Source organism: Micropterus salmoides, unplaced genomic scaffold, assembly GCF_014851395.1.
Source record: "Micropterus salmoides isolate LMB-PRFRI ecotype aquatic unplaced genomic scaffold, ASM1485139v1 Ms_hic_scaffold_23, whole genome shotgun sequence".
NCBI classification, from domain to species: domain Eukaryota; kingdom Metazoa; phylum Chordata; class Actinopteri; order Centrarchiformes; family Centrarchidae; genus Micropterus; species Micropterus salmoides.
In genome coordinates this window covers 11,437,433-11,455,603 of record NW_024041484.1, presented here as the reverse complement: position 1 = coordinate 11,455,603, position 18,171 = coordinate 11,437,433, and the positions used below count along the sequence as shown (strand labels likewise).

At 40.6% G+C, this 18,171-nt stretch overlaps 1 protein-coding gene across 7 annotated transcripts in view; it reads left to right on the top strand.

The window, feature by feature from the left end:
* The window catches only part of dock4b (dedicator of cytokinesis 4b), a 117,923-nt gene that overhangs the window by 65,263 nt on the left and 34,489 nt on the right, over window positions 1–18,171 (top strand). For all 7 annotated transcript variants that reach the window (XM_038738739.1, XM_038738742.1, XM_038738741.1 and 4 more), the window contains exons 14-27: window positions 875–999; window positions 1,583–1,745; window positions 3,943–4,049; window positions 5,569–5,722; window positions 6,750–6,847; window positions 6,981–7,064; window positions 8,106–8,206; window positions 9,276–9,357; window positions 10,216–10,386; window positions 12,578–12,770; window positions 13,435–13,571; window positions 15,657–15,791; window positions 16,789–16,887; window positions 17,869–17,963. In XM_038738739.1, the coding sequence (XP_038594667.1) occupies window positions 875–999; window positions 1,583–1,745; window positions 3,943–4,049; window positions 5,569–5,722; window positions 6,750–6,847; window positions 6,981–7,064; window positions 8,106–8,206; window positions 9,276–9,357; window positions 10,216–10,386; window positions 12,578–12,770; window positions 13,435–13,571; window positions 15,657–15,791; window positions 16,789–16,887; window positions 17,869–17,963 (1,744 nt within the window). The remainder of the gene's footprint in view (window positions 1–874; window positions 1,000–1,582; window positions 1,746–3,942; window positions 4,050–5,568; window positions 5,723–6,749; window positions 6,848–6,980; window positions 7,065–8,105; window positions 8,207–9,275; window positions 9,358–10,215; window positions 10,387–12,577; window positions 12,771–13,434; window positions 13,572–15,656; window positions 15,792–16,788; window positions 16,888–17,868; window positions 17,964–18,171) is intronic.

Sequence of the window (18,171 nt, the reverse complement as noted above, 5' to 3'; positions counted from 1 at the left end):
TATAATTCAACACTACATGGGCAGGAAGCACCTGTATTTATGTGGTTTTTGTTTTGCTAAAAGTCTTCAACAGAATACTTATGGAGCTAGTGGAAATCCGTTTTAATACAAATAATCAGCACTTTATATTGTATTTAATGTTTTTGTTTACTGTCTGTGTTGTGTGAATTATTTCTAATGCAGTCAGAGGTTCCCAACCTTGGGTTTGCAAAACAAGCCTGAGGGGCCATGAAATGGTGAACAACACCATTAAAAACACATCAATTCTGCTTCACAAAATAATGTTTATTCTTTCAAACTTTCCTTGGATTGTTGCCTTTCTTAACTGAGTTCTTGCACAACTTTCAGCTCTTCAGGCCCCTAAAAGTAAAAAAAAAAGACACTCTTTGGCTGAACCTGGTCACAACCAGTACATGTGTGCAAAAATATACCATTGTGATGAATCATGGCTCTTAAATACATTCAGAGTGTTGTTTCCAGCGTGGCTTGTTTTAACTTTATCACTCATGAAGCCAACCCCACTGACAGTTTGATATGACATGTGCAAATGTTATAACTATGCACCTTTTCTTGTTTATTGAAATTATACTTTAGACTTGAGAAAACAAATGTTATGTCAATTGCTATGGGCTACACAATCTGCTTACAGCGGATATTAAGTCTTCTCCCATGGTCAGAGCTCATAGCTCATGCTTAGAGTTCATGTCAGCAGAAAATATATCAATAAATGCTACTAATGTGTAAACTGCTGTCCACCCCTGTCTTGAAGCATTACACTAAAATTTATCCTCAAGCTGGTGAGAGGTCATTAGTAATGCCTGCTTGTATGTATAATCAATGTCTTGTTGCCTCTTTTGCCTTCCTGTTCATGCAGGAGAGATGAGGAATGACCTTTACATCACACTGGAAAAAGGCGAGTTTGAGAAGGGTGGGAAGAGCGTAGCCAGGAACGTAGAGATCACCGTCTATGTGCTGGATATCGATGGACAGATCCTCAAGGTAAAAACACATTTTTTTCTTTCTAGAAATTTTATGTCGCACTTGTTATGTCTCCATTTTGCAAGAACCATAACTGTCATTGGGAAAATATATCATTTGTAAAGACTAAACATTTTGTTTAAGGACACTAAATGCCTTATTTAAGTCCTTAGTTAACTTTTTTCTTGACAGTGGGGTGTCTTATTTTGGAGCAAAACTCTTCATTTAAATATCGCTGACCCAGATGAGAGCGATAAAGTGTCTCTCCAGTGTGTTGCCCATTTCTAGTGCAGCGCTGTGACAGTCTGCTTCTGTGGTTTCCTGCTCTGCCTTGGACAGAAAATAGACTCAAATATAACCCTGCTGCCACTACTTCTGCCACCACATGCACGCAACCCTCTAATACACACATGTAAACTATGTCATTCTCACTTTATTGGCAATAATAAAGTGAGCGGTTTTCAATACATTCCTATCTTTTCTGACTTCATTGTGTTCTTCAAATCTGCTTTGCCTCTCATTTCCTGTCTTTGCTTCCTCTTCTCTCTTTCATTTTCCCCCCTCCAGCTCTTTCTTTATTCAATCTCTTCATTCTGTCTTTCAGAGTCATGTGGCTGCTGGCTCTGGCGAACCTGGTGGGGATGAGTACCACTCCTTGGTGCTGTACCACAACAACAGCCCCCGCTGGGCGGAGCAGATCAAGCTGCCCATCCCTGTCGACATGTTTAGGGGGTCACACGTCCGGTTTGAGTTCCGACACTGCTCCAGTAAGTGGATGGCCTTTATTTATCTAGGAATGGTTAAGAGAACACATTTCTCCAGGCTTTCGCATCTTAGCTGTTCAGGTATGAATGCCCAAGGCACTGCTTGCTTTTCAGTTGATTATCCAGTGTAGCTGGAGGTAAAGAGGTGTTGTTGTAGAGGGAGAAGAGCCCAATAAGCATTCACTTTCCCACTCACTTGTATCTGCCAGCCTTAAGTCCAGTGGCTGCTGACACCCTCCAAATAGACAATGTCTAAAAGTGTGCGCTTGTTTAAGCATTTTCATAATGAGACCAGTTTGTCCAACTTCTCACCTCTCCTAATTAGACAAAACTTTAATTGTGACCAAAATATTGCTCTCACTATCTCGCACCCTCTTTCTGGGAAACGGGGAGGAGGCAGAGTCTCCTCTCTCATAACAAGCTGATATTATTATGCAGTTTGCAGCCAAGCTGGGAGCCTGTGTGGCTGTGTGCAGTAGATATAGTAGCCTTATTACTGCTGGCAGTGCTAGCATAGCTACCCAAGGGCTGGCTATTAAGAGCCCAATTTAAGCCTGTGGTGACAAACTGAGCAGACCATATTACACATTACTATTAGGGCTCCCAAACTAGGGGACAACCTGCCCAAAGAAATACGATGATCAGACACTCATTTTCAATTAAGGCAAAACAGAAAGCTCATTTTTATGAATATGATTTTAAATGCAATCTTGCTTTTGCGCTCATTATGCAGCAGTTGTAATTGTTAATTTGTTTGTGGGGAGTCCAGTGTTCCTAAATGGTGTAAAAGGAGACTGTAAGGACCTGTCAGAATCAGCAGTGCAATGCTTTATTTTATTATGGCAATATAAACGTTAAAACAATTTGCAGTAGAATGAGTACTGTATTACTGAGTTTTTGTTCTAACTAGACAGCATAGATATAAAGTCCTTCTTTGTTTACAATTTAAAACCCTGAATTCATAACAAGCCCCAAACTATTAAATTGAATTATATCATAGTGTATTTGGGAGTGTGTTTGAAGATATAACATACATCAATATCTACCTGTTCTGCCAAGCTTAGCTAAGCCCGCGTTTCATACAGTACCACACAATCTTTCTTAATGCCTGAGGCTATGAGGGCTTATAGATTAGGAAAAGCAGTCCGAAAAAGAACCACACACAACAAAAAGTACTTAGTCTTGTAAGCAATAACTTTCGTGGTGTAAAAAAACTTAATCACAGCAAAAGCAAGACTGAAATTGGTACTGCACCATGGCCATTTCATTTTGTAGTTTAATACAGTAAAACTTGTTCTTTTCCTGGGAGTGTGAACACACACACACACACACACACACACACACACACACACACACACACACACACACACACACACACACACACAGAAGACTGCTACACGCTACCTAAATAAATAAAAAGAATAGAAAGACCCCACTTCTCACTTCCCGCTGTGCGCACATTAGCACTTTATTGCAAAAGCAGCCGATAAATCAGATTACATGTGTTCGTAATGCAAATTATGCCCAGAGCTTTCAGAAAGCTTCTTAAAAACACTGCACCCCACTTTAATGATGCTCTCAAAGAGTAACTTAACAGCATATAAAAAATCTTCTTTTTGCTTTTTGCAGGTTGTTAAGGTTGTGTGTAAGTGCACTTAGTACACCATGAAAGCAGGGCAGTGTGTGGTTACAGGGCAGTGGATTCTAACCACACCCAGCATCTCAGTTGGGTGCGGTTAAAGGTACCATGTAGAGGTTTCCTGGAAAGGTTAGATGTAGAGTTTCTTACCAGAAGAAATTATGTGCATCACAGAGGCTTAGCAGCTGTGTTAAATGCATTTTCTTCCTTTTTAGATAACATTTGCATAGTCATCTTTTCAAAAACCTGAATTGTTTGCATCCATGTTTGCCAGCTAGTATTCTTCTTCTCTGTCTTTTGCTGGCACATTGCTACATTTCTTGGTGCTCTTCCATTGTCAATCAACGTAATAATAATAGCAGTGCTTCTCAGCTTGGTGTTAGGTTCATATTTTAATTAGAATAAAATGCACTGAAGGCTGAGCATCAGATTCTCTTTGTATTGCATAACCTGAAAAGTCAAACTGTTTCATAATACGAGCTTTTGTTTTGTTTATTTTCTCGCATCCTGTGCTGGTGTACTTTGGACTCAATATCATGTCCATGTGTTGTTGTTTGACAGCTAAAGACAAGGGAGAGAAGAAACTGTTTGGCTACTCCTTTGTTCCTCTGATGCAAGAGGATGGCAGGACTCTGCCAGATGGCACCCACGAGCTCATTATCCATAAGGTAATACCTAGATACCCACCACCACCACAATCATTTGACTGAACCACATATAATCAAATTGAGTGTGCTTTGCAGGATTTTTTTGGCACATGTACAGTGGTTAATATTCATCCTGATGATGTAATTCCAATCATCTCAATAACGGGGATTCTGCTGTGTATGATAATTCTAGCTGCTTGGCATTTATCAGTGTGCCATCCTGCCCACTATTAATATTAGGTATTTAAAAGGAAAAGTGCAATTTCAAAACAAAAGATTTCAGTGTACAGAAAGAGGGGGGGGGGGGGGGGGGTGAAGTTCATGAAGTTCCATCGTTATTCTTTTCATTGGTAAATTGCAGCTTAGAGATTCTCTTAAGTGAACCCACTCAACTGTTTTGCATCACAGGTGTCACTAAGGCTTCGTGAGATGGGATTACATACTGTATATGATTATGTGAATCACTTGCTCTGAATGGCAAAATACGGTCACTCTGTTATCACACTGTTTTTGTGCCACGGCCTGACAACCAGCTCACATCACTCCATTACAGCCTGAATGAGTAATGTCCACTTATGTAAGTTTGTTTTTGCCACGAGAGCATGTTAATGTACAGTATGTGTGTTTGTTTGTGACAGCTGGTAACCGGATGCATAAACATTTCCTTTGAAGCAAAGTTGATTCATATTGTTTCGACTCTACTTCTCTAGTCTCTGTATTTAGCATGACCTTTATGTCAGTTTTTGCACTTTTACAGGCCATAAGAGACTCGTGCTCAACTTTTCACACATTTTGGTTTTGAAACATCAAAAGACTAAGACAAATAAAATGGCCAGCATCCCCGAGTTAAAAGCTACTGCAAGACCGTCTTGGGTGTAATTCAGAATAATTGCAGGCTACATGCTTTTCCTCAGCTGCAGGCGAAGGGTGTGTGCATAAACCTCAGGCCTGGCGGAGGACAGAGAAGCATGGAGTGCATTCATACATTTTATTGCCAATAAAATGTATGAAGTGAGGCAGAACAGTAACCAAAAGTCTGATTATTTATTTTGCTGTTAGCTATAATCTTTAAAAGCAAAAACAATAAAGGCTCCTCTTTTCATTGTCGTCTTTTCCTGTCAGGTGGACAGATTCAGTCCTACCAAACCCCTCTAACCTCAGCCTGCCAGTTTTAGAGGACAATTCTGGTAGTGTTGTGTGTTCCCACCGTTGAGAGGGGGGAAAAGGCCCGCTCTAATGCCAGATGGAAGTTGCTGAAAAGCTCAATGAAGCTGGCATGGCCTAGATTCTCCTCAGACCCAAAATAGACACAGAAGAATCAGTCCAAACTGTGTGGTAGCTTTGGAGCTCAAACGGCCTCAGCCGTGCATCAAGGCTTCACATTAAATCCCCAAAATAACAGCAGTGTTCTGTGATTGATTATGCCTTGGTCGTGATTGATCTAAACATTTCATATAATATATAAACATATGACACTTTGATGATATTGCGGCTCCTTTCCTACAGTATAAATCTTCTTTCTTTCCTTTTTTTTCCATAGTGCGAGGAGAATACCAGCTTGGCAGACTGTTCGCGTTACCTGAAGCTGCCGTTCTCAAAGGCCAACCTCCCGTCCAACAACCAGACTCTGAAAGGCACCAAAGAGTCTTTCTGGATCACCAGCTTTCTCTGCTCCACCAAGCTCACACAGAATGGTAAACTAAGACTCAGGGATTGATGTTTTGGCCACTTGCCTGGTGAGGTGTTTTGGCCGCTCCAGCTGTTGTCACATTTAAAATAGCAGTTAGCTCGTACCTTAATACGCTCTCTGCTCCTGTGCTTCTGTGCGACTGTGAGTGGAGTATAGAACTATTATTACTGGCACGGAGAGCGATCACTTTCCCTCACAGAAGGCTAACGAAATGATAAAATGCCATATGTTTAAGAAAAACAAAACAAAACAGAGGGAGCGAGAAGTTGTGTGCGAGAGAGAAAGTGACATTTCCAACCAAACCATCCAAGTGTGTGAAAAAAAACAACCTGTGAATGTGAATGGTGGCGAGAATAGCCTTGTATTTTCAGACTGCAAAAAAACAGTGAATGATAAAGATTATTATTATTTTTACCTCATTAAGTTGATGGTACAATACATAAATATAAAAGCTACAGGCACAGTTTATTTGCAACAGGCTGTTAATGTCCTGAATACATTTGATTCTGTTGATGAACCTATTATACAAGTATTGTACAGTATTACCAGTTTCTGATGACAAAATAGACTTGACAGATTGGTTAAAAAAAGGAATGCAGTCACGCACGCACACATACGCGCGCACACACAGACACAAATTCACACATGAAGTTGCAAAAAAGACACGCTTCAGGTTGAGCGGAATCCAGAGAGACAGCTAAGACTTTCTTCTGGAGGCTTATGTTTTATTCATGTGTATGTCTGGGGACCCGGGCTCAGGAAAATGACTTTTTATCTCTTTTATCCCGCCGCACTTGAAAATGTCATCATTTGTTTGGATTCAGAGGAGTTTTTGGGGGCTCTAATTGAAGAGTGTGGTGATGCTTTGTGATCTGAGGCGCACGTTGCTCCCACAATCCCGCGCTTCTTTACAAACAAACATTTACAAACACGATGTGTCTTTATCTCTTGCGCTTGTCACTTCCGGTTTTTGTATCACCTTTATTTTCTGTTACATTTCTCTATATCTCCTACTTTATGTCTTTCTCCAGGTGATATGCTGGACCTGTTGAAGTGGCGGGCCCATCCCGAGAGGATCAACGACAGCCTCTCCAAGCTGAAGGAGATCGATGGCTCAGAGATCGTCAAAGTAGGCCCCACAATCAGATTCGCGGCTTTAAGCTAAATTTGAGAGGATGAAGATGTTCAAAAGCTGAGAAGTCAAGTTATTTTGATGCTGCAGCTCTTGTGCCAAACAAACTCCTCTTTTTCCCCTACCACAGTTTCTACAGGACACCTTGGACACACTCTTTGGTATTCTCGATGAAAGCTCTCAGAGATATGGGCTCAAGGTGTTTGACTCACTGGTGAGTAAGTTGTTCTAATGGTCTGGTAATTTCCATGGATGTTTTTGTATATTCTGTTTCCTCTTTTTCTGCATGTGTCAAGTGCAACCTCATAGTGTTTGAGCCAAACCCAGAAAAACAGAAACACAAATGTACAGTTGGAGAAAGATTTAGTGATGTAACGCTACAGAGCTCGCTCAGCCAATCTCACCCGGGTTATGCTGCGCTGCACTGATAGAGCAAGCGATCGATTTCTCTCTTTCTCTGTCTACACATCAGTCTAACACTGACACATGAACACACTCTCTCCTCTCAGCGTGGCATTATCAATGATGAAAAGGTCTAGCGAGCCGGTGCAGTCATCAAGTTTCCTTTTTGCGGTTTCAGGATCAATCCAACATGTCTGACAAGTGAACTTACCTTCTGTGGTCGGACAAATTCAGTGCTTTTCACAACAACCTGCACACAAGGGTCTCCCCTCCCCTAGATTAACACGTGCAGCCACTGTCAAAATGGTTTGCTTGGTTTAACTTGGTTGTTTTGTTATATTTGTTAGTGGTTGTATATTTGAATATCTATACTTATTATCACTTTTTTGAAATTACATTATTTTCCTCATATATTTTGTATTTTAGACATTTTATCTCTTTTTTTTCTATTGGCCACATGTATGAAATAACGTAAGGTGATGAACTGATAACCAGTAATGCGCAATATTCTGTATCTGTGTATGTGGAGGGTAATTTCATAACACTTTACTCACAATGGCTGTCCCACCTGGGTGTTGGAGTTTAAAGTTTAATTTCAAGGTGAAGATTCATATGATAATAACAATCAATCATATTATCTGTCTTCTGTGCTTACCTTACAAATCAACATTGCTTCATGTTATTTTTTCTATTTTATTTGTTTATTTTTCTCAGTATAAATATCATATAGCTTCAATGAAAAGCTGGAACAGACTCATACATAATATATATGATAGTTTAGTGTAGTACAGATAGACAAAAACTAAATCTTTGTTAAGGCATACTTTTTTTACTGTGACCTGTTTATTTCCAGGTCCATATCATAAACCTCCTCCAGGACAGCAAATTCCAGCACTTCAAACCGGTCATGGACACCTACATTGAGAGCCACTTTGCCGGAGCTTTGTCCTACAGGTACGTGACGTTTTTAGCCTTCACTTCACTAGATGTGGCTGTTCAAGGCTACAGCGGCGCTTTGAGCATACAATAACGCAGCCTTACCCGTGTATTGTATTCTAACGACATGCTGTATCACATGGGCCGTGCAGTTGGAGAGGCCGACCTGTGTCAGTGCCGAAGGGCAGCTCCACTCGCCTCTGTGATGTGATTAAGTCGACAGGCATGTGAATGAAATGCTTATAGTGCCCCCTGGCTGATGAAATATGAAATTGTGCTTGCCTTTGCTTCCTAGCTCCTCGTTCCTACTCCTATCTATCACATGTGTACACACGCACATTGGCACACATATTCACAGCCTGCTGTTCTCACTGGCTGCCTTCACCTACACCTGCTAAGATACAGTGCTGGAGCTGTCTTCATCTCTCTTTTTTTTCCAGTCTGCACGCAGCCACACACTCACAGAATTCTGCTGCCACATCCATCCATCCATCCATCGTCAACCACTTATCCTGCGTACAGGGTCGCGGGGGGTTGCCACATCCATCTTCTTAAAACTCTTTTACCTGTGATATTGTTTCATTAGAACTGTCACATCTTTATTCATTAACACAAAAACTGTGCATGTGTATCCCATTCTTTTCTTATTATAGCTAGATTTAGTTATTAACAGGGAACCAAGATGTCACTCTCCTGATTAGAAAGAGAAACCCCTCTCATTCAGTAATCACTGTCTACCTTCTTTGTCACCAACTTACTGTTGCACAAACATGATGCCTGTCTTGAATTATCTGCCTAGTTTTTAAGAGATTTATTCTGAACTCCACCAATTTAAAAACTGAAACAAACAAAAGAGTTTTATTGAATTTGCTGGTCATCCTAAGATCATTACTCTACAGAAGACTCTATATACACTATAGAGTGGAAGGATTTTCTCTGAAATTGATTTAAACTTTGTGTAATGAAGTGTTTCATGTTAAAACACTCCATTGCCTCATCTATATTTGCTAAATCCAGAGAGAGAAGCTGTGTGATGTAGCTAGAGGTGAGTGGTGATGCTGTCTCTGTGTGTGTGTGTATTCTCCAGGGATCTGATCAAAGTACTGAAGTGGTACGTGGACCGCATTGTTGATGCAGAACATCAAGATCACATACAGCAGGTGCTCAAGGTGAGGCATTTGCTGTAACACACATACACACACATATACACACGCGCACACACACACACACACACACACACACACACACATTCAAGTACATGTACACACACTACAACTACACCAAACAGCAGTGAAAACATTGCACCACCATTCATTATTCCCCTCCTCAATCTATTATGCTGCATGCAATTTTAATCAGCAGAAATGCAGTGCCCCTGGTGATGGGAATCCACATCACATTATTCTAATGACTCATGCACATACGCCGTCACATGAAGCACTTTTCCATTTATCATTCACAGAATGCATTCTGCACCAGAAGTAAATGTTATTCTGACATGCAGTAAATAATAAATAAGTGATGCGCCGCAGATTTGTTTTTGCAGGGTTTCCTAGTACGAGCGACCTATGGACTGTCTTTCATGAGTTTTTTTTTTTAAAGCACCTCCTTTAGACAAGTTTCATTTTATTTCAAAAATGTTAAGTGGGCCAACTTTAAACAACTATGTAATTATTTTCTAATAAAGGGGGAAAAGGCCATATTGAAAATACCATAGTACAGTAGGTAAAATCAACATTATCAACTGTCTTTGCTAGGGCTACAACTAATTATATCTTTTGTTAGCTAGTTGTCTATAAAATGGAAGAAAATCATCATATATTCTATTATTTTTATATAAAACAGGAAAGCTGCAAATTCACACATCTATGATGCTAAAGCAAGAAAATATAAGTGTATACCACTTTTTGCTTTCAGATAAATGAAGTCATAACACTGAAATATGTCAGGGGCAACATTTAACATCACATCATTCTTTAACCTTTTTTGACAAACATGTGATGAACGATGACTGTTCTCTCTTCCAGGCCAGCGAGTACATCTTCAAGTACATTATCCAGTCTCGCCGGCTCTTCTCATTGGCCACCGGAGGCCAGAACGAGGAGGAGTTCCGAGTCTGCATCCACGAGCTCTTCATGTCCATCCGCTTCTTCCTCTCGCAGGAAAACAAAGGCACCAGTCCCGTTGCACAAACCCAGGTGTGTGTATGTGTGTCGTGTTCAGAAGGCTGTGACCCGCGTCGTCTCAAATCCTCTGTGCCTCTGCAATCTCAAGTGTGCATCTCTGTGTGCGCATATGTGAATGGGTAAATGTGTTCCTGTTGGTACTTGTGGCGCCACATTATGATTTCTTTCTCGAGGACTCAGTTGTGATAGGTGAGAAATTGTCTGTAATTGAATTTCACGCTGCCGGAGGGTCTGGAGTCGGAATAGGAATTTCTGTGGCAGCTTCTCCTTTTCCGCTGGGAGGTCTGCACAGCAGGGTAGCAGCCTTCACTGATTTCGAATAAGACCAAAACAAATAAGCTGAAGACGCCAAAGATAATCCTTATTACACACCAGAAACAGCTGTTTGTGTGGTTGTGTATGTCTTTGCGTGCACTTGTAGGGAAATGCCTGGGTTTTTGCCTCTCCATGACCTGTGTGTGGATCTGTTGCTCTTCCTCTTTGCTTCTGCCTCTTCTCTGCCTTCTCCATGTTTGCTCTTCCTTATTGTCTTTTTTATTTGTATTCTCATCTGCTGCTTCTTTTCCGATCCCTTCTCTTCTGTCCATTAGAGTCACGTACTCTTTTAATCGATTAAATCCCAGGTCGCTGTCAGCGCTCATGTCTGACAAAAGTTCAGCTGCGTATGTGTTTACTCTCCTAAGTGTGTTAATGAATGTCTTCCCTTTATTGAACCCTAAACATGTTTTTTTCTATCATCAGAAAATAGCTCTAACAGGTTTCCTTTGCACATCTTATTGGAATTCGAACACTCTTCTCAAAACCAGCAGCCTTGTTTTAAACTCTCCAGTCTGTAATAATTTACACCTCCACAAGAATGAGTGTAACATTAGCTATTCCAGTTGTGCCCTCTCCATGCCGCCTGAAAAGCTCTACTTCATCCCTCCACTGACTTCTGATCCAGACTAATCTGTATTCTCAACACAACAATAGCTGTGGGAAGCTGCACGTCAGGCTAATGCTAAGCCAAGTTAATCTGTGACACGTGGGCACACACACACACACACACACACACACACACACACACACACATATACATACAAACAAACAAACAGCAAAGCGATGGATGCATAATTTAGCAGCATGCTGTAGTTTTCATCACAGGATGACACCGGTCCAGTGTGTCGAGCTCTGAACACACAGAGTGACGGTGTTCAATCAATACTAGAGACTGTGTGTTGTTATAGTGGTCCCTGAATATTGTTTAATTTATGAAGGAAATGTAAATAAGGATTTCTGCACAGATGGAATTTGCCTTGGGGAACAATTGTGTTAGGGAACAAGTGGTTCCTCTAAGCAACACTAACACAGCATCAAATCTATCTGGTCCGTTATTTCGCTCCAAATATGTCATGTACAGAGTTGAAAGTTGAAGTTGCAGATTTTATTTTTGATTTGAAGGAATTACAACAGATTGCAAAAAAAACATATTTAATGTATTTATGCTAATTCAAACCAAAAATAGAAGTTATTTTCACTTAGGGGTGTCCTCACTTTTGTTGCCAGCTGTTTAGACATTAATGGCTGTGTGATGTGTTATTTTGAGGGGGCAGCATATTTACATTGTAATACAAGCTGTACACTCACTACTTTACATTGTTGCAAAGTGTCATTTCCTCAGTGTTGTTGCATGAAAAGGTATAATCAAATATTTACACAAACGTGAGGGGTGTACTCGCTTTTGTGAGATACTGTATATGAATCTTTTGTGCTCCCTGTCTGAGTCTAGACTCCAGTACTAGCAGTACTATGGAACTCTTTGTTGCACCATCCGAACTGCCCAGTCATTCATAGAGCAATAGTAAATATTTACTAAAGCAACTCTCCATAAAGTATGAGGGTATGGATTGTTATGGCTGCCTATTCTTATACACTGTAACAGAATCTTGTGTAATGGACTGTTTTATCCAAAGCCCCTGAGGCACTGAACACAATTTGTTTGTTGTTGCCAGCTTTGCCCAATGAGCTTCCCATGACCTCCACTTCACTGTGTGATGGTGGCCGCTTGTAAGATTTAAATATACAGTATGTAATGCTGATTTAGTGGAAAATGTATTGAAAACACTGAACTACAACTATCAACAAAGTGATTCCAGTCATAGTCATAGTGCCTGTTTGATTTACCCTCCAAATGATTGATTGAACAATGCCCCATTCTGCCTAGGCGGTGTTCCTGCGGACATTTCCGGCAGTTTATGGCGAACTGTTGAAGATCTTCACAGTGCGGGATGTGGCCGGCTTCGTCAGGGAGACACTGGGAAGCCTGCCCAACACTGTCCAAGCTGACTGCCCCCTGGAGGCCGTCAAACTACAGTGTATCGCCAAGACGGTGGAAAGCCAGCTTTACATTAACCCAGGTAAAGACTTGTACACACAAACAGATGAAAAGTTTATGTAGACTTTGAAAGGCACACACTGATAAAGCTTGCAAACATGCTGAAAACCCAAACACAGGAAAATTTGTGAGCAAATAGCACAAATACAAAAAAGCCTTGCATACAGATTATGAACACACAGGAAAAATAAACAGCACAGAGGGACACACTTTGTACTATATGTTTGTCTTGCATTATGTACAAACAGGCTATTAGTCCATATTATACTGTTTGGTTGTGCGCTCCTGCAGTGCAGTCATTTGAGAACACAACTGGCTAATTGTTAACCTGCAGTGCACCTAATGCCAGCGTCATTAAATTGCTCTTAAAGGCTGTACACTGAAGCAATTACTGTAAGTGTTTTATCCCAGCATGCTCCCAACGACTACATGTAGCAAGAAAGACATCCCTCATGCAAATCACATTAATGTTACACAAAGAGTTACATTTAATTATATTTTAGGAACAGTATGCGCTTGTGAAAGCAAAACAAGAGCTAATACAGCCACAGATGATTAGTGTGTTCTCCCGGTTGGTCTTTGTTGTGTTTACTCTTTATATAGCATTTTGTCTTTGATGTACGACAACTGTGTGTGTGTGTGTGTGTGTGTGTGTGTGTGTGTGTGTGTGTGTGTGTGTGTTGCAGAGTCACGGTGCATCCTGTTACCGGTGGTGCTCCGGGTCCTCCAGGCCCACATGCAGGAGCAGAGAGACCTTGTCATGTGTGCCCGCATCCTCACCAGCATGCTCTCCCTCATCAAGAAGGAAGAAAATGGCACTGCGGTGAGTGTTAAGTTGTGGTAATTGGTCGCCATACACAGACCCAGCTCATCCTTAAAACAATAGTTCATAATAGTTTTGGGAAATAAGCATATTTGCTGTCTTGCTTCAAGTTACATGAGGACACTTTCATGTCTGTACGATAAATATGAAGCTACTACTAAGAGCTAATTAGCTTACCTTAGCACATAGACTGGAAACTGAGGGAAACGGCTAGCGTGACAAAATCCACAATCCTCCTACCAGCATCTCATAAAGCCTGGCTCTGTCAAAATGTAACCAACAAAATGGTTACATTTTGACAGAGCCAGGTTAGCTGTTTCCTCTGCTTTTCAGTCTTTGGGGTAAGCTAAGCTAACCAGCTGCTGGCGGTAGCTTCATATTTAGCATACAGATTGGAGCCCGACCAAAATAAGATTTTTTTTTTAAGACCGATACTGATTTTGATCTGATTGCAATATATCGGCCAATATTCCCCCATGTTTTTAGAAACACATAACATAAACAGAGATTATCCCTAACATTTGTTATGTGAGGTTAGATAACATAATACAGTTAAAAAAAAAACTTTTTTATTGTTATAAATAGTACATTGAATAAAAGTATAGCAGACTACTGTGTTTTGTGGTGGATTTGTGGCGTTCCTAACACATTTGATGCCAACAGGGGGAGCAGAGCACCTTCTGGTGGACAAACTATGCATGCAACACCACTAACATAATTTGATGATGATCTGTCTTCAGGCTTTATTACTGGCTGTTATAAACACTGATATTAGCTCATATCAGCCGATAATATCGGCATGCCGATTTATCGGTCAGACTCTAATACAGGTATTGAATTGGTATCAATTTTCCCATCTGATTCTCGATAAGAAAACTGTTAAGTATATTTCCCGAAACTTCAACTTCAAAATGTCAGTATATTGTTGCACAAAACTAATAAATAGAGAAGTGACTTTTACATTTTATTATGGATGAAGTGACTTTATTACCCAGCCGTTATCCTGTACCGTTAAAATTAATTCCCCATTCTGTTCTCCAAGACTTTACAAGGGAATTACCACCATAATAACTGGAAAATAACTTTAAAGGAAGTCAAAGCTAGAGGAATTAGTCTTACAGCAATTTCCTTGCCAATACATTGCAATAGCAGATTGCTTTGTTGTGTGTATATGGTCAATTAGTCTTGGTAACAAGGACACTGCCAGCCGCCCAGTCCAGTAATGAGACCCATCAATTTAGCAATGGGCATTGTCGAAATAGCAGTCACTTCGAACGGTGTGTGTGTGTGTGTGTGTGTGTTTGTCTGATTTGGGTGAGAGTGTGCAGCAGCTCGGGTTGCCTGGCTTGAACTGTTCGCTGCCAGAGGGGCAGCTAGTGGTAAAGGCGCCCAGTAGGGGACACACACACACACAGACACGCACACACACACACACACACAGACTGGCACCACATCTAAAGGGAAGTGACAGCAGTGGCAGCCAATGTGCCAGTCTGAAGCTCCTTCTCATTATCGCTCTGTCCAAGACCTGTCTGTCTTGTCAGGGGTAGAGACTGGCGGGAGATGTGTATACACACACACACACACACACACACACACACACACACACACACACACACACACACACACACACAAACACACGCCAGTTTATCCTCCACTCTCTTCGAGTTGCTTTTAATCTTTAACTGTCTCTTTCTCCTTTGTGTTCCACCTTCTTTCTTCTTTCCCATTCTCCTCCTTCTCTTCTGTGAATTTCAAAATGTTGCTCCTAGCCTTGAAACTTCTTATTCGTCCCCACACTTACTGGTTCAAGACTCATTAAAACTGCGATGAAGTAAGTTTATAGGGTAAGGAGCCCAGAAAATTGGCTCTGAGGCAGAATGATGTCAGCTTTTAGTCATGGTGCAAGGTTGTGCTGGGCAAAAAACAAATGAAAAATGGTCAAGATAACATTAAAGGAACATTAGTGTAACTTTGGGAGAGAAATTGAGTAATTGTTTGCAATTTCAAGGCTGTGGGATTCACATTTGGGTAAAGTGAAGTGTAACCTGTAATTCATGTGCAGGTGTTTTGTCCTTTGTGTAGGAGCCGGTGGTCTCAGAAGAGGTGGAGCTAATTGTAGAGAGCTTGCTGGGAGTTTTACTGAGGACCATCCTGGAAATTAGCAACCGGCCCCAGCCTGCAGGACCTGCCATGAGACTACAGTTCCAGGATGTCACTGTATGTGTGTTTTACTGTGTACAGTTCTGTGTGTGTGTGTGTGTGTGTGTGTGTGTGTGTGTGTGTGTGTATAAAATGTTTTGGGACTTAGCATAATGTGTAGGAGTAATTATAGATTTTAAATTGAGTTGCTGCTGTGGGGACTATAATTGCACTAACATTATTAACATTAATGGCAATAATTAAGATTTATAATACAACACAGCACAAAAGGAGAATGGTGAAGTGGATAGTAATGAGATCATCATCATCATCATCATCATTGTGTGATGATGGAAAAGGAAGGGTGGCGGGATGTTCCACTTGTAATAGAAATCTACTAATGTTGTGACAATTCTTACCGTTTGCAAGTAGAGGTTAATAAAGGGCGTACTGGTAATTCAATATAACAAAGTGCTTTCTTGTCTATTTCCTGTAGTATAGTATACAAAGGACTATCCTTTGCAACATGGTTATGGACAGGTTTTTTAAAGACACAGCAAGATATAATTTTCAATACATTCATAAATGATACATACAGTATCTTTTTTACAACATAAATAACCCCACTCCAATGGAAACCCAGTCTTGCTCCTCAAATGTATTTATTTTTGATTGTATGCATTTAATAACAATAATAATAATAATTTTATAAGAAAAGATACAATATTAAAAAACTATAGAGGTAAAATGTTGCTGGTGTCATTCTTTTTGAAGATCAGCTAAGACATGCTGCCGTACAATGTAGCATTTGCCTGCACTGCTTCTGGTGGCATATCAGATTTTCTCTAATGTCAGATGATTCATTAGATCCCCCAGCCATGGAGCGAAGGTTGGGGGGGTTGGTGGTTTCTTTTTCATTTTAATAAAATGAGACGTCTTGCTAAAAGCTTCGCAAAAGCTATTATATTTGTGAGAGAGTCACTAGGACAGAGATCCTCCAAGATAACACCAAATAAAACTGATGCTCACACAATCCTCTCTCTCTCTCTCTCTCTCTGTGTTTTTATCCTGTCAGGGAGAGTTTGTTGCATGTTTGCTGGCGCTTCTGCGACAGATGAGCGACAGACACTACCAGCAGCTACTGCAGGCGTTCAGCAGCAAAGACAACCTGAGAGTAAGACCACCACATCCATCTACCCCCCCCCCCCCCCCCCCTCAGGCATTTCTAAAGTCTATGTACACACACCATTTATGTTAATATACTGTGCGTGTGAAGTATTCATGTCTCCAGTCTGTATGCATACCTTTAAAAATGTGTACATGTAAGCGAGCTGTACTGCAAGGTCAGCAGTGGCAGGTTACGTAATGAAGAGACGCGGAGAGAGGGAGAAAGTTAATGAGGTCACAAGGTCATTCCAGTGAGAAATATCAATCTGCTGAATGTCAGAAAAAGTGGAAAGGTTATATGCTGTTGTTAGCTTGAGAGCACTTATTCAAGAAAGACACTTATTATGCTTTAATTCTAGCACTTTTATCACAAGTATCCATATTCGAATAAAACAAATTGAAATTTGCTCTCCCTATAAATTTCAGTGTTTAAACAGTCCAAAATAAATCAGATATAATACACTTTTCGGTTTCAAGTTCACAGCAACTCATGAGAATGAACTAAGTATTTGAATATTTAGAATGCATGTGAATTTCTGATTGATAGTACTGACAAAAACAGAATGAAATGTATATACATGTCATATGCAACACAAATTGACTGTACATACTACACACTAATCCTCAGATTAAGTATAGAATGTCAATTTTGAGAGATGTGTTTGGGTGGAAACAACTATATTTCTCCTTTTCCATGGATTAAGAAATGTCCATGTTGTTCTTCACCTCTAGCCCTGTGATTATAGACATGTCCATTATAGCTAGGCAAAAAAACACCTGCCAAGGTGTCTTAAATTCCAATTTAATAGTCAGAATAAAGTACCCTATTGAGTGTATATCATGAAGCAAATAGTAAATGAGTGATCAAGGGAGTGTGATTTTGTGCCAGCACCATTGAGAGACACTAACTTGAAATTTAGGAAGTTTTCAATAACAACACGTCTGCTGTGTGTGTGTGTGTGTGTGTGTGTGTGTGTGTGCGTTCCAGGACTTTCTTCTCCAGATCTTCACAGTCTTCAGGATCCTAATCCGACCAGAAATGTTTCCCAAAGACTGGACCGTCATGCGGTTGGTCACCAACAAGTAAGACCACACACGTGAATGTACCCACGTAATAACAGATGACAAGAGATAGAAAACGGCACAAAAACCTCGAAATAAAGTCAGGCGAATGATACGCAACAAAGGTTCTCAGTTGGAATCCGATAAGGGCTGTTACATGGTATTAGATGTAGACTGCGATGCTATGAGGACACCCCAGATATGAAATTTTAAACATCAGTGAGACAGT